At 35.2% G+C, this 16,435-nt stretch overlaps 1 protein-coding gene across 1 annotated transcript in view; it reads right to left on the minus strand.

Moving 5' to 3' along the window:
• CSN3 (COP9 signalosome subunit 3) overlaps positions 1 to 16,435 on the minus strand; it is a 218,263-nt gene that overhangs the window by 87,877 nt on the left and 113,951 nt on the right. Inside the window, exon 12 of the mRNA XM_090407666.1 lies at positions 12,884 to 12,970. Within this exon, the coding sequence (XP_090263792.1) occupies positions 12,884 to 12,970 (87 nt within the window). The remainder of the gene's footprint in view (positions 1 to 12,883; positions 12,971 to 16,435) is intronic.

Here is a 16,435-nt window from a genome sequence, read left to right on the forward strand (position 1 = left end):
GAATCCAGCTTGTTCTTTACCAAGCTTCTCTTCCACAATCCTTCTCAACTGTTTCTCAAGTATACTTGCATATATCTTACCAGAAATCAGTAATGAAATGCCTCTGTAATTCTCACGTTCAGTTTTATTTCCCTTTTTATATATGTGTACTATGAGAGCTCTACTCCAATCATCTGGAATTCATCCGTCTGTCCCGCCCTTCAGAACAATGCAGTGCAGCCACTGTACGACTTTTATACCTCCATACTTGAGCATTTCTGGTCGAATATCATCTACTCCTGCTGCCTTTCCACATTTCAAGCTTTTGATGGATTTTTCTACATCAAGTATGGATATGTATTCCTGACTGCATGCCTGGTCAGTGTTTTTTACCACTGTGCTATCATCGCTGCTTGTTTCATTTAGCAGTTTTTCAAAGAATTACTCCATACTTCAAGGATATCTTTTTCTCAGATTTTCATGTCACTTTTATCATCTCTAATTTTACAGCACTCCTTCTTCCATTTCTGAGCTTCTTCAACAACCTCCAGAATATCTTGCCACCTTCTTGGTATTTATTTTCTATGTTCTTGCCAAAGTCCTCCCATGACTTTTGTTTAGCTAGTTTTATGCAGTGTTTAGCTTTCTTACATTTGTCTCTGTATTCTATAAGAGTACAAGCTGACTTATTTGCCAGGAACTTTTGATATGTCTTCTTCTTTTCCTTCACTGCCTCTTTAACTTCCTGTGTCCACCTTGGAGTTCTGATTTTTCTATCCTTGCACACAACCTCACCACATGCCTCTCTGGCTGAATCAATCAGGGTTTTCTTTAGGGCTTGCCACTGGATCTCCAAAGTTTGGTTCCTGCTCTCAAACTCGTTCATTTTTTCTTGAATAATATTTGTGTATATTAGTCTACAGTTCACATCTGAGAGTCGCTCAACTTTTATTCTCTTTAAAACTTTCTTACATGTTGTTCTTTTCAATATGAAATTCAATTTTATCCTGCTCAAGACTAAATGGTGATCACTTCTAATTTCATATCCTCTGTACACTATGTCCTGCACCAGTGGAAAAACATCACTATCAAATAACATAGTCAATGAGACTTTTCTTATTCCTTGCCTCTTCTCTGCATGTGAAGTTGTGCACATTTTTATGTTGAAACATGGTGTTAGTAATAACCAGTCCATGTCCCGAGCAGAAATCCAACAGGTATTTGCCATTATTATTAGCTTTGCTCTTTTCTCCAAATTTTCTCAAAATATTTTTGTATGTTTGACAATCATTTGTCAAACCTACTCTGCTATTTAGATCCCCAAACAAGGACTAACTTTTCCTTTTTCATTGTGTCAGTTGCTTTCAGTAAAGCCTCAAAAAATTCCTCCACTTCTACCTTAGTAGAACCTTCTATGGGAACACAGGCACAAATAAGTCTTATTGTCCAGTTCCCCATTCTCATATTTGCCCACATCACTCTACTTGAGACTGCCTGCCATTCAAGAAGATTAGCCTCGCATTTAGTTGAATACTATGGCTACTCCTTCTTTTCCTTGATTGTTATTGCCTGAATATAACATTTCGTATTTATTGCTCAGAAAGATCTTAGGATTGATGCAGTGGAAATGTTTCAGCATTTGGCTGAAACGCTGAAACGCTGATTTTGTCTTTTTTGTTTCAGTCACTCCTATTATGTCGATCTGGTACTTATCCAATTCCTCCGCTAGCTCCATTTCTTTGCCATTCAGGCTCCTTATGTTGATAGTACCGATCTTGAAGTCTGGTGATGTTGAGTTGGAGTAAGTTTTAGGATTTGTTCCAGTAGCTGACTTTTTGCAGTTTGCCCTGGTTCCCTGGAAAAAACAACGAGGACCTTGTTTAACCAGGCGACACCCCAGCCGGCATGAAATTCTGTCATGTTGTACCATCATTTGAAATTTTGGTTTAAGCTAATAAGAATACAATTTGGTCAGTTAATCCCAAATTGCCAGCACATCCCGGTCCATTCAGTATCTAGGTAGATATCTAACAGAGTGCACCACGAGACGGTGAGGATTCGACATTGGGTCAGAAGCCCTGGTCAGTTCTCCGCATTACTTTGAACGCTATGTGGAGATCTCCTCTCAATTATTATAGCTTTGACCCTTTAGCACCCCGGAGGCACAACACACGTGTTAAAATAATTACTTTACTTAATATTAGGAAAGTAACATTCAACGTTTTAACCTCTGTATTGAGGTCATCATCAGGAAAATACATATGTATAAAGATCCAACCTACATGCTACTGCACTTTACAAAGGTAAAATGAATCTAACTGCTTAATAATCTTTTACCTAGCCTGACCTCTTGTGGAAATGTTAAATTAATAATATTAAATTAAAAATATATATCAATAGATTTTTAACACGTTCGCTGCCAACTACGAGTATACTCGTATTTCGTATATGAGCTACCCAAGCCAGCTACGAGTATACTTGTATGACGCTTACCACCGGCAGCGAGATTACCGTACTGACCTTGAAGAAGTGAAAATGCTTGGCTTGAGGAGCTAGCAGCAAAACCGTGTATGCTCATAGAAGGTATGTGCTCTGCACAAGCCAACTACGAGTATACTCGTATTACGCTTACCACTGGCATCGAGATTACTGTACTGACCTTGACGACGTGAAATTGCTCGGCATACGGGAACGAAGTAGCATGACAGCGAACATGTTAAAAAATTTAAATTAAAAAAACTGATAAGTATAAAAATAAATTAAAAATTAAAATCAAATTAAAATTAACACATAAAAAATTTTTAAACAATAAATTAAAAACAGAACTATATTAAACATTTCTAAAGTCCTCTCATATTGAAATTTTCTTCCGGTTGCTATAAGGGTTGCAGATGGGCCCTTCACATTCTTGGAATGATTAATCCATCATTTTTGTTCAGGTTTGGATAGTGCTTTAGCATTTCACAAGCTTCTTTGAATTTTCTCTTAAACCAGGTTTTGGTGCAGTGTAGGGCTTAGTGCCTTTCCACTCAATTTTATGGTATGTTTGGAGTGATTGGTCTGATAGGCCTGTTTTACCATAATAGAGGTATTTAATGTGTCATTTGTATTCGTCTTTTCTGATTAGGATCATGCATCCTGTTTCCCCTATGTAGGGTAGGTTATATGTACATTGGATTTTGTAAACCACTGGCTGCGCCAGGTATGGAAGAGAATCTTTGGAAGAATTGAGTAAATTTTTTAATTTTGTCAGAGGTTTGAAAATAGTCTTGATGTTGTATTTATGTAGTGGTCTGTCTATTTATCTAGTGTTTCTGAAATGCCTCTAACATAGGGTATGGCTATGGCATTCTTGTAATCTTTTTTTTTTAGTGGTATTTTTGTGGAGGATCCTAGTGAACTGTTTTTTTTTATTGTAGCCATTTTTTTGCAAATGAACAGTTAATGATTTCAAATTCTTGGTTTAGAGCTTGTTCATTTGAGCAAATTGTTAATGCTCAGTGTTTGAGGGTGCTTATGACTCCTAGTCTTTGTTTTGGGTAGTGGTATGAATTTTTGTGTATGTATTAGTCCATGTGTGTAAGTTTGCAGTAGACAGAGAAGGAGAGAGCCTGAGGGAAGACGTGTGTGTCTAGAACAGGAAGAGAGTTATTTTTTTTTATTTCAATGGTGAATTGGATACAGCTGTGTTGTTTGTTCGGGTGGCTAAGGAATGTATTTAATGTTTCACGGCCATGAGGCCAAATGGAGAAAATATCATCGACATATCTGAGGGAGACTTTGGACTGGCCAAATCTAGAGCTCATTGCTCAAAGTCTTCCATATAAAAGTTAGCTATTGCGGAGAGAAAGTGGTGAGCCCATGGCCGTACCTTCTTTTTTGTAGGTAAAAATTGTTTTGACACACGAAATACCTGGAGCAGAGTACGTGGGCATAGAGGGCCACGATGTCGGCAGAAATGTGTTCTGCAGGAGAATAATGGTATCATTGATAGGAATTAGTGAAAAGGGCAGTTATGTCAAAGCTGACTAATAAATCTTGGTCATTGAGTGTGATGTTTTTAATTTTGTTTATAAAATGTGTATTTTTTATGTAGGAAGGAGGACCTACCAACTCCTTGAGGGTGGCAGCTAATTTCTTGGCTAATTAAGTGATAATTAGGGCTGTCGAGTCCTTCAACTATCAGACATGGTGGTGTGTTTGTTTTCTGTATTTTTGGCAGGCCATAAATTCTGGGAGTGCGGGCATAATAAGGTATTAGTTTTTTGGTTATTTCTTCTGGCCACGTGATCACAGATTTGATTGATTCTGTTGTTTTCTTTTTTGATGCATTTTGTGGGGTTGTAGTTCACCGTTTGGTACGTGTTGTGGATGTATACCAAATGTTTCATTTTTTTTTCGAGGTATGCTGTCTGATCATAGCATTACCTTTATCTGCTTTCGTGATTATGATGTCTTCGTTATCCTTTAAGCATTTGACGGCCAATTTTTTTGCTTTGGTTAAGTTGCAACATAGTTTTTTATTTGAATTTAATATGTATGATGTTTCCATTCGTATTTTGTCCACAAAATTGGAGGGGAGGGATCTTAGACCTCTTTCAATGTGATAAATGAAATCTAATTTGTTAACCGACCTTGGTACAATGGTGTAGTTCAGACCTTTTTCCAGCAGTGAAAGTTCTCCTTAGTTAAGGTTGTACCTCGATTAGTTAATAACTTGGCCATTTTCTGTTGCTGGTTGGTTGCTCCTTGTATTGTCGGTTTGTAATTGGCTATTCTTCTGAATATGGCGTCCTGATCATCTGTTGCTTTCTTGTTGTTTTAAGGCTTGGAACTTTGCTATTAGTTTTTCTTTGTTCTTAAGTAATATGTGCTTAACCGAGTTGTCTGTAATCTTGTTTACAATATTCCAAATATTCAATGCTCTCTCCTTCTCTGTCTACCTCAAACCTACACACACAGGCCAATACATATACAAAAATTCATACCACCACCCAACAGAAAAACAAGGAGTCATAAGCACCCTCAAACACTGAGCATTAACAATTTGCTCAAATGAACAAGCTCTAAACCAAGAATTTGAAATCATTAACCATACATTTGTAAAAAATGGCTACAATAAAAAAAAAGTTCACTAGATCTTCCACAAAAATACCACTAAAAACAAAAAAGATTACAAGAATGCCATAGCCATACCCTATGTTAGAGGCATTTCAGAAATAGACAGAACATTACATAAATATAACATCAAGACTACTTTCAAATCCCCAACAAAATAAAAAATTTACTCAATTCTTTCAAAGATCCTCTTCCATACCTGGCCCACCCAGTGGTTTACAAAATCCAACATACATGTAGCCTACCCTACATAGGGAAACAGGATGCACGATCCTAATAAAAAAAAACGAATACAAACGACACATTAAATACCTCTATTATGGTAAAACAGGCCTATCAGACCATGCACTCCAAACATACGATAGAATTGAGTGAAAAGGCACCAAGTCCCTACACCGCACCAAAACCTGGTTTTAGAGAAAATTCAAAGAAGCCTGTGAAATGCTAAAACACTATCCAAACCTGAACAAAAATGATGGATTAATCATTCCAAGAATGTGGAGGACCCATCTGCAACCCTTATAGCAACCAGAACAAGCCAAAAGTAAATCTCAATACGAGAGGACTCTAGAAATGTTTAATATAGTTCTGTTTTTAATTTTTTTTTTAATTTTGTGTTTATTTTTATTTATTTTTAATTTTTAATTTATTTTTATACGTATCAGTTTTTTTAAATTTAAAATTTTTAATTTAATATTATTAATTTAGTTTTCCCACAGGAGGTCAAGCTAGGTAAGAGATTAATAAGAGTGTGATTAGCAAGTGTATGCAGACTGGTTTTACTTGTAGAGTGGTGAATGAGTGGAATGGATTGCCAGAGGTGGTTATGAGCACCCCAACAGGAAATAAATTTAAGGAGATGTACGATAGGTACGAATGGTGTGGATCTCCCACAATGTCTTTTGACTCAAGAGTACCCATATAAATTATAACAATAACTAATATCATCATGCTTTTCAATGATTTAGGTCTAGAGTGGCCTGTTCCAACTTAGAAGTCATCATTGAATCCCTTTAGAGGACATCCTGGTTTTCTTTTTCCTAATGATCAATAAATAATATACATTTGGTAAACAGAAGTAGATCAATTAAATATTGCAAGATAGGCAGAGGTATATGTTGAAACTCTGCAGCAGTAAAGCCATCTGGTCCCACAGCTGATGAACTAGCTGAATGTCTTCACTTCCAGCTACTTCATCAGCTGGAAGTGAAGACATTATTTCATCAAAAGAAGATAGATGGAAAAATTCTACTTCTGGAATGGACTCTGAAATAAAAGGAAGAGCTAAATCAGATAGGTATGGTGGCAGAATGGAAAAGACATTCCTCCTCCTTTTGCATCTCACTTGGAGGAGGAACTCTACCCAGTATTCCTCTAGTATAAACACTTGTACTCTTCTTATATAATGTCTTCATTTGGACATAAAGACACTTTCTGCTTTTCCACATGGATCTAACAAATGATGCAGGATGATACTCTACTAACCAGGAAGGAGGATCTTACCAGCAAAATTCCGTCTTCAAATAATGATTCAACTTTGATGTAATAGATACTTAACTGAATGACAATTTAATAATATTCTTTAAATCCTCTGAATGTACTGAGGAAATTCGATACTTCGAGTAAATTCGAGGAAATTGGACTAAGGTAATTCGATAATTGGATGTTGTAGGAACATTGCAAATTGCAGAATGTTCCTCTCTAGTAATCCATCATGCTCTTGTACATTCAATATAAACTTCAGCATTAACAGCATTGGTATGTTTCGCATGGAGGTGAGTGCCAAGACCAATAGAAATCGTTAAGGTTCTCTGATATTCTGAATGACCAAAATATTTTGATAAGTGGGTGTTATAGGAAGATTTAAAGTTGCAGAAGGGTTCACAGAGGCAAAAGAATGTTTTGCTCACATATGCATACTCAGGCCTGCTGGAGCAGTAAAAGTCTTACTGCAAGTGGGACAAATATAGCCATTACAATTCACGTATAGCATTGGTGGTTGGCAGGAATTTTCAAGCGGTGACTGACTTCAATGTCAAAAACAATATCACAGCCAAATGAAATTGTTTCAGAAGTAGGTAGTTCTGTACTTCTATCAATGTCCATTCCTACTGACCACAAACCATCTTGCAGTGTAGTCGTATGCATAACATACAACATCAGAGATTAAAAAAAGAAAAGAAAAAGAATCTCTTGAAGTCCAAAGGAAACTCTCAAAGAGGTCTAAAGCCCAAGTTCCCAACCTGTGGGTCGTGACAACCCCCAAGGGGATCACAAAATGTTTTCTTTGGGTTGTCGTAGTTATTTTTAGCTACAATTATTTTTATAGGAAATTTCACCACGAAGGTTTCTAACACGTATTTATTTTAATATGACTACACTGCAATATTCCAGTAGTGGTTGTAATACTGATTTTTGATAAATAAAGGGACGTGACTTAAGATCCACCACAGCAGATACTTAAAGAATATCAAAAGAACACCCACCATGTTCATATTAAACATTTTATATCATTTTAATTATTTGCTATGGCAGGCATTTAATATTTTTTCAAATTTCTATTGTGGCAGACCTTGATTCACTCCCTAAAAATAAAGTTATAAAAATTATACAAAATATACAAATGCAGTGTTATCATTATAATAAAATTTTATGTTACAAATAGTAAACTGAAATAAAAATATTCACTATGATCCAAAATTCAATATCAAAATTCATTTTTAATTAGGGTCTCGATGTTTGAATAACAGACTGTCAAATAAAGGTGAGTTGCTCTCTTAATGCAATTGAAGATTACCCCCATATGTTTTGCTGATGCTGCTTTGTTTGCAATGATATAATTCAATAATGTCAGTGATGGGCTGCCTAATGCAAACTGGCATAAACTTAGTTCACCTCATTCTCTGCTTCACTGAATGTAGCCAGCATTCCCGATGAAGTACAGGTTGAATTTTTGAATTTGCAGAACAGTTTCTCAGCATGTAATTTGTTTTATGAAAATTTTACTGACTCGATTCTGGTGTGCTTTTGTATCAGTCATATCCAAATGTCGAGTTTTACTTCAATTTGCCTCTACTGTCTCTGCAAGAGTGGATTTTCAATGCTTCTTTATATCAAAACAAAGGCAAGAAACAGACTGAATGTTGAGGATGACATGAGATTGGCTTTAACAAACACTCAGCCGTGAATCTTGAAGCTGGTTGCCCAGATGCAAGTACAACCATCACATTAAATATTAGGTTAAAATTATATTCTTAAAAATTAAAAATGCTTTTTTATGTAAATGTGGCAGGGGTTGCAGGTTACTTGGCTATTATAAAAGGGGGTTGCAACTCAAAAAAGGTTGGGAAACACTAGTCTAAAGGAAGCTTTGAAGTATCTGCAATACTTAAAAAGACATAAGTATTGCAAATATCCAGCTAGTGTACAATGGTTCGGTGTTGATTCACTTTGATTTTATGTTTATTCAAACAGTAGTCAGGTAGACAAAGTCCAAAACTCAAGAGGGTTACGAGAATGAATTAGACATCCTCTTAACCAATGATCTTGCACCAGGCAATAAAATTCACCAACCACAAGCCATCTATGAAACATTCGTACCAATGGTGGAATTTGAATCCACATCCTGTTGCTGGAGGATGAGTATACTATTCAGTCCAGCACATATGATCTCCCGTTGGAAACTATATTTCATATTTGTGACTCAAGAGGTATAACATGTTCTCATGTTGAAGATCAAGCTTCCCTTTTCATTTATGTAAATAGACTTAGTGACTTTTTTTACCTTGATTACATGAAATGCCATCAGATCAGTGAATTAAGTTTCACTGATCTGATGGCATTTCAGATCTTTATAGAACCTCGATCAAGGTACAAAATCCTAGAGCCTTTGTCAACTTCTCTCCCTCCTCCCTCATTTTCAGGTGTATTTAAAGATTATAAGGGTCCAATGTACTTAATATTCCATGACCTGTCTCCCTAATCAATAACTGTTTTACAAATGGGGTATTATTTGTCAGGTCTCTAACATTTATATATATTAATCTTCTCAAGTGCTCGAAATTGCATCAACCTGCCTGCATCTTGTTCTTCCTCTAAGTCCTTTTCATGTTATTAGCTTACAGTACTTGATGAGATAATCTTTAATATTTTATTCTGTTTAAGTGACCATAACATCTGAGATAAGCTTCTTCTTCTTCTCTTGCAAAAGAAATCTCAGCTCACCTACTCTTACCCCCAGTAATACACAAATCACCAGACATAATTAGATCTCTTTGCTCAGACTTACCTCCGGTCTTTCTCTTGGCATAAACACATCACATCAACAGTTCCTTGGTATTTAAAAAACTAGGCATCCTCTTTTGTTCAAGATGCTGTTTTACATCCTACCATCTTCTAACTTCATACAAATTCCAAATCCACCCATGCTTAAAATACTGCTCACATGTTTGGAAGGTACACATAAAACTTCTCTAAAAATTCATGGTACTGAAGAAATTCAGCTCATGGATGATCCCTCTCTTACAGATCCACTTCAACCACCATCTCACAGACACTATGGTTCAGTGTCGATTCACTTTGATTTTACTATTCAAATAGTAGTTAGGTAGACAAAGTCCAAAACTCAAGAGGGTTAAGAGAATGAATTAGACATCCTCTTATCCAATGATCTTGCACCAGGCAATAAAATTCATCTACCACAAGCCATCTATGAACATCCATACCAATGGTGGGATTTGAATCCACAGCCTGTTGTTAGAGGATGAGTATACTATTCAGTCCAGCATATATGATCTCCTGTTGGAAACTATATTTGATATTTGTGACTCGAGAGGTGTAACATGTTCTCATGTTGAAGATCAAGCTTCCCTTTTCATTTATGTAAATAGACTTAGTGACTTTTTTGACCTTGATTACATACACAATTTAGTACTGAATTAGGTTTCACTGATCTGATGGCATTTCAGATCTGTGTTTAATCTATACGTACTTCAATGGTCATTGCTCCATTGAAATGGCAACTATTATTACCTTCTCTTTTTGTTGCATCTGTTCATACAAGAAGAGCAGCAGTTGCCCAACATTCCTTCACTGTGGAACTGTAAACACACCAAACATGCTTCTCCTCTTCCTCTTTTATTCCATATATCCCTATCCTCTTGGAACAACTCTTTTGAAAAAAAAAAAAAAAAAAATTCAATAAATTTCTATCTTAGTCCTCACCTACACCTCATACATGCACTGACATGCTAATAGGTCCTTCAATCTCTCAAGAATGGGATCAATACAATAATAATAATAAAGCTACATCAATCCACCTAGATCTTGAGACCAGGTGGCAGGATAGTATGAAAAGATCAGTCTTTTCTACTATCCTGCCACTTGTTTGCATTTCATTTAAATGATCATACTTCCTAAGTCAGCCTTGCGCACATTCCTGAATGCTAACAATGTCAAGGTTCTTCCTAATATCTCCATTTTTTAGTATGATTCTGTCATTAATGCCATCTGTTCATCCCCCTAATTTTTCTCAGAACTCTCATAAATTAAGCATCTAGTCTTTGAACAAATGTTTTATTTCTAACCTAGCTCCCAGATCAATAAGTTAAAATTGTTTTGAACAATATCTTGTATAAATCTAGTTTAGTGTTTTTCACTAATTTCTCTTGTATTCCAAATAAATTTATTCGACTGGCTCCCCACCATACCAGCTTTGATTATTTAATTTTTGATCTTCACTAAAATAATGTCTAAATAGCTGAAATATTTTGGAGATGTATCCATGCCCATGTCTATTTTTACTTTTAGCTTTTTATTACCAATTTTCATGTTAAATAATATCAAAACTAGGTTAAAGAATCCTGAAGACATCCAATAGATTTATTTAGGAATATAACATCATATGCATAAAGTAGTTCACACTGAATAATATAAGCATAAACACAAGAAAGATATTTAATTAATCAAATATTTCGGTCCGGAAATAGCAGACCATCTTCAGTGGAACTACAAGAACAGTTTTAAAAAAAAATTTTTTTTTTTAAATTTAAAAAAAAAATACAAGATGGAATACTAACAATAGATAATTTAAAAATAGAACAAGCCGCGTGATGTTATATCACTAAGTATTAAAGGGAATATTTTTAAGCAGAGACATGATTGAAATAAAGATATTAATATCTTGGTATTCTTCTGTTCAATTTTTGACACTTCATAAATCTCAAATCCACATGATCTATTGTTAGTATTCCACCTTGCATTTTTTTTTTAAAAAACTGTTCTTGTAGTGCCACTGAAGATGGTCTGCTATTTCCAGACCGAAATATTTGGTTAATTAAATATCTTTCTTGTGTTTACGTGCTTATATTATTCAGTCTTTATATCACAAGTATCCTTAAAACATCATATAAAGTAGTTCAGATTAACATCTCTAAGTTTTTCAGGTTTAATGCCATTTTCCTTTTCAACATAATCCATATAGATGAAAAATAACAGTGGTAATAGTGTCCGCCCTTGGCTTACAACCTGATTTTACATCAAATCATCTTTCTCTACCTCCTGCAATTCAAACTGCTTATTTACAACTTAAATACAAACTATGTACTGTTCTACATAATGTCCAAATTATGTTAAAGAAGATCTGAATAACACCCATTTAAATGTGGATCTCCTTGCTATTCCCAAGTGGGGTGAGGATAAACAATAAATTTTAATGCCAACAAACAAAATTATACATTTCTGTCCCATTTCCTGGAAGAAAGACCATGCTTTTCTCCTTTAATTTTGATAATATTCTGCTCATCAACCACGATCAGTTTACTCTTCTGGGGTTGATCTTCACATCTAGCCTCTTCTGGCACAAAATACATCTTGTTCATAGTCTCTGCAGCCTCCAAATATCTTGGTATTCTTCTGTTCAATTTCTGACACTTCATAAATCTCAAATCAACATGACCTTTGAAATACAGTTCTCACATTTGGGGTAGTGCACCTAAAAACCTCACTCAAGATGCTTGATTGTATTCAGAAGAGAAATATTCATTTATTAGATGGCTGTGCTCTCAATGACTCCTTCCAATTGCTTTATCTCACAGATGCTCTATTGAGGCATTGTGTCTTTTCTATAAGTTCCATGCATGCTGCTCCACTGACCTGATCACCACCATTCCTCCACTTTCCTATAATTACGTATGAGCACAAGGAGCTACTGGTCAACTCCCATATACAGTTTAGCTCCAAACTCATCCACCTAATATTCCATATACCACTGTTCTTTGGAACAGCTTTCCCATTACTGTTTTCTATTACAATCCAGGGCTCTTCAAGAAGAACATCAACAAATTCATATCTTCATTCTAACCACTTGCTCACTTATGGCAATGTTGTGTCAACAAGTCTTGATACCTCTTGTGTGTAGGGCTATTATATTATATAAGTATTAAGAGATATTCATAAATCTCATTTGCATATGAAATAAAATATACTTTCATATATGATTCTCCTGTATGTATCAAAGATAACAGTTTTTGAAAAAATAATGTATTAATTTGTGTGAATCTGTTCTTAAATAGTTTAGTGAAATTCTATATTTCAGTTGATTTTCTTGTAGGAAAAAAAAAAAGGTGAACTTTGTACTGTGAAAATAGAAGAATGTCAGTAATTAAGAAAAAGGATCACGATTTAATTTTTAAGACAACATTAAGCTTGCAATATATAAAATAAATAATAATGACACCTGCCAGAAAAATCAAGCATTAATATCATATAGGAATATTTAAAGTCTTACCATGTGAAGAATATACTTTTCTGCCTCTTTGGGTCCAGAAAGCTGAACTCTGTTTGCCATATCACTCAATGATAAAGTTAAAAATGTCTGAAAGCAAAGAAAAAACTATTGATCCTATTTTGCTGGAAGAAATGTAACATTGTGATAAGCTAAAGATACAGGCAGTTAGTGCAAAACTTCTGTGAGATTTGGCAAATAACCTAAATATATTTCCTCCATCACAGCATTAATGTTTTAAGGTGCTTTATGGTAGTTTGTTATAGTGAGTGAGTTCACAATAACAGTATATAAGAATTCAGTCTTAGTTTATGAATTATTTCACGAGCCTGAATTCTTACCAAAGCACAAAAAAGGAGATGGAAAAAAACAAAACAAAAAAAAAGCATGACTTGCCTTCAGCTTGCAACATATGATTGTAATGCAAAGCAAAATGAAGTCATGGTAAAGTATGACTTCATACTTTATCATGACCTTCACAACTGGTTGTGAAGTCATACTTTATCGTCATCATCATCATCAAATTCCTGATGTGTGTAAGGGGGGAAAATACAATATCATGATAATACTTACTAAATAGCTTAAGGAAATTACAACATACAATAGAATACACATTAAAATAAATTTTAATACACTTCCAATATTTCGGCAACGTCAGGTGCCATTATCATAGGAACTTAAATATATTTAGGAAATTTAAATATATATAATTTTTAATAAAGAAATTTAAATATATTCAGGAACTTAGATAATGGCAACGTGACATTGCCGAAATATTGGAAGTGTATTAAAATTTATTTCAATGTATATTCTATTGTACGTTGTAATTTCCTTAAGCTATTTAATAAGAATGTATAGCCAACGTCTAAGCCTTTCCATGAGAATATCATGACAATAGATGAATATCAATACTAACTTCCTATCAGCAATTTTCCTGAAAATTAATCTGTTATCTGTCAAGACTCCAGCATTGTAACTTACATTTTGGTCTTCCAAGGCACTTCTAATTATCAATCCACCTCTATCTTGTCTTTCCCCTTCCATCCTGGCAACAAATACCTGCTTTGCTAACCTATCTTCTCCACTTCTGTTTAAATCATCACACCCTCCCCTCAGAAATAACTCTGCTCACATGCTTGTGAATGCTAAAATTTCAGGTTCCTTTCTAATATTCTCATTTTTAATATGATTCTGTTGTTGATGCAATCTGTTTGCTCCTGTAATCTTTCTCAGAACTCTCACATCTGTGGTCTAAAGTCTTTGATGAAGTGTTTTATTTCTAACCTAGTTCTCAGTTCCATAAGTTAAAACTGGTTTGAATAGTGTACTGTATACAGCTAGTTTAGTGTTTTACTAATTTCTCTTTTATTCCATATAAATTTATTCAAATGACTTTCTACACTAACCACAGAACTTACTTTTAACAGAGTTAAAACAATGATATTTCCATTATTGATATATGAATGTGAAAGCTGGATCATTAAAAAGAAAGGCAGAAAGTGAACTGATTCATTTGAATTATGGACATGGAGGAGACTATTAGGAATCACATGGATTGCAAGAATGACTAATAAGAAGATTTTGGAGAATATAAAGACAGAATGCTCATTGGTGGGAATGATCATTAAACAGAAATTAATGTACTTTGGACATATTATGCAGGCAGATAAATAATTGGAAAAGACAATTATCTTGATGCTTATGGGGGTGCTTAAGGGTCAAAGCTGTATAACTGAGAGGAGACCTCCACATAGCCTTTAAAGGAATGCGGAGAACCGACCAGGGCTTCTGACCTAATGTCCAATCCTCACCTTCTCGTGGTGCACCCTGTTGGGTATCTACTTTGATACTGAACGAACGAGGATGGGCTGGCAATTTGGGATTTAGCCGACCAAATTGTATTCTTATTGGTTAAACCAAAATAAAAAATGATGGTACAACATGACAAAATTTCATGCCGGCTGGGGTGTCACCCGGTTAAACAAGGCCCCCGTTGTTTTCGCCAGGGAACCAGGGCGAACAGCGAAAAGTCAGCTACTGGAACAAATCTGAAAACAAACCCCAACTCAACATCACCAGAGTTAAAGATCGGTACTATCAACGTAAGAAGCCTGAATGGCAAAGAAATGGAGCTAGCTGAGGAATTAGATAAGTACCAGATCGACATAATAGGGGTGACTGAAACAAAAAAGACCAAAACTGGTGAGATCTTTCTGAGCAATAAATACAAAATGTTATATTCAGGCAATAACAATCAAGGAAAAGAAGGAGTAGCCATAGTATTCAACACAAAATACGAGGCTAATCTTCTTGAATGGCAGTCAGTCTCAAGTAGAGTAATGTGGGCAAATATGAGAATGGGGAACTGGACAATGAGACTTATTTGTGCCTATGGTCCCACAGAAGGTTCTACTAAGGTAGAAGTGGAGGAATTTTTTGAGGCTTTAGAAAAAGCAACTGACACAATGTAAAAGGAAAAGTTGGTCCTTGTTGGGGATCTAAATAGTAGAGTAGGAAATGATTGTGAGACATACAAAAATATTTTGGGAAAATTTGGAGAAAAGAGCAAAGCTAATAATAATGGCAAATATCTGTTGGATTTCTGCTCAGGACATGGACTGGTTATTACTAACACCATGTTCCAACATAAAAATGTGCACAAATTCACATGGAGAGAAGAGGCTAGGAATAAGAAAAGTCTCATTGACTATGTTATTGTTGATAGTGATGTTTTCTCCCTGGTGCAGGACATCAGAGTGTACAGAGGATTTGAAATTGGAAGTGATCACTATTTAGTCTTGAGCAGGATAAAATTGAATTTCATATTGAAAAGAATAACATGTAAGAAAGTTTTAAAGCGAATAAAAGTTGAGCAGCTCTCAGATGTAAACTGTAGACTAAAATACAGAAATATTATTGAAAAGAAAATGAAAGAGTTTGAGAACAGGAATCAAACCTTGGAGATTCAGTGGCAAACTCTGAAGGAAACATTGATTGATTCTGCCAGAGAGGCATGTGGTGAGGTTGTGTGCAAAGATAAAAAAATCAGAACTCCCTGGTGGACATAGGAAGTTAAAGAGGCAGTGAAGGAAAAGAAGAAAGCATATCAAAAGTTCCTGGCAAATAAGTCAGCTTTTACTCTTACAGAATACAGAGACAAATGTAAGAAAGCTAAACAGTGTGTAAAACTAGCTAAACAAAAGTCATGGGAGGACTTTGGCAAGAATATAGAAAATAAATATCAAGAAGGTGGCAAAATATTCTGGAGGTTGTTGAAGAAGCTTAGGAATGGAGGAAAGAGTGCTGTAAAAGGAATTAGAGATGATAAAGGTGAAATGAAAACAGGAGAAAAAGATATCCTTGAAGTATGGAGTAATTACTTTGAAAAACTGCTAAATGAAACAAGCAGTGATGACAGCACGGTGATAAAAAACACTGACCAGGCATGCAGTCAGGAATACATATCCATACTTGAAGTAGAAAAAGCCATCAAAGGCTTGAAATGTGGAAAGGCAGCAGGAGTAGATGATATTCGACCAGAAATGCTGAAGTATG

Source organism: Typopeltis vanoorti, chromosome 17, assembly GCF_054136105.1.
Source record: "Typopeltis vanoorti isolate ZY-2024b chromosome 17, IOZ_Tvanoo_1.0, whole genome shotgun sequence".
Lineage (NCBI taxonomy): Eukaryota > Metazoa > Arthropoda > Arachnida > Uropygi > Thelyphonidae > Typopeltis > Typopeltis vanoorti.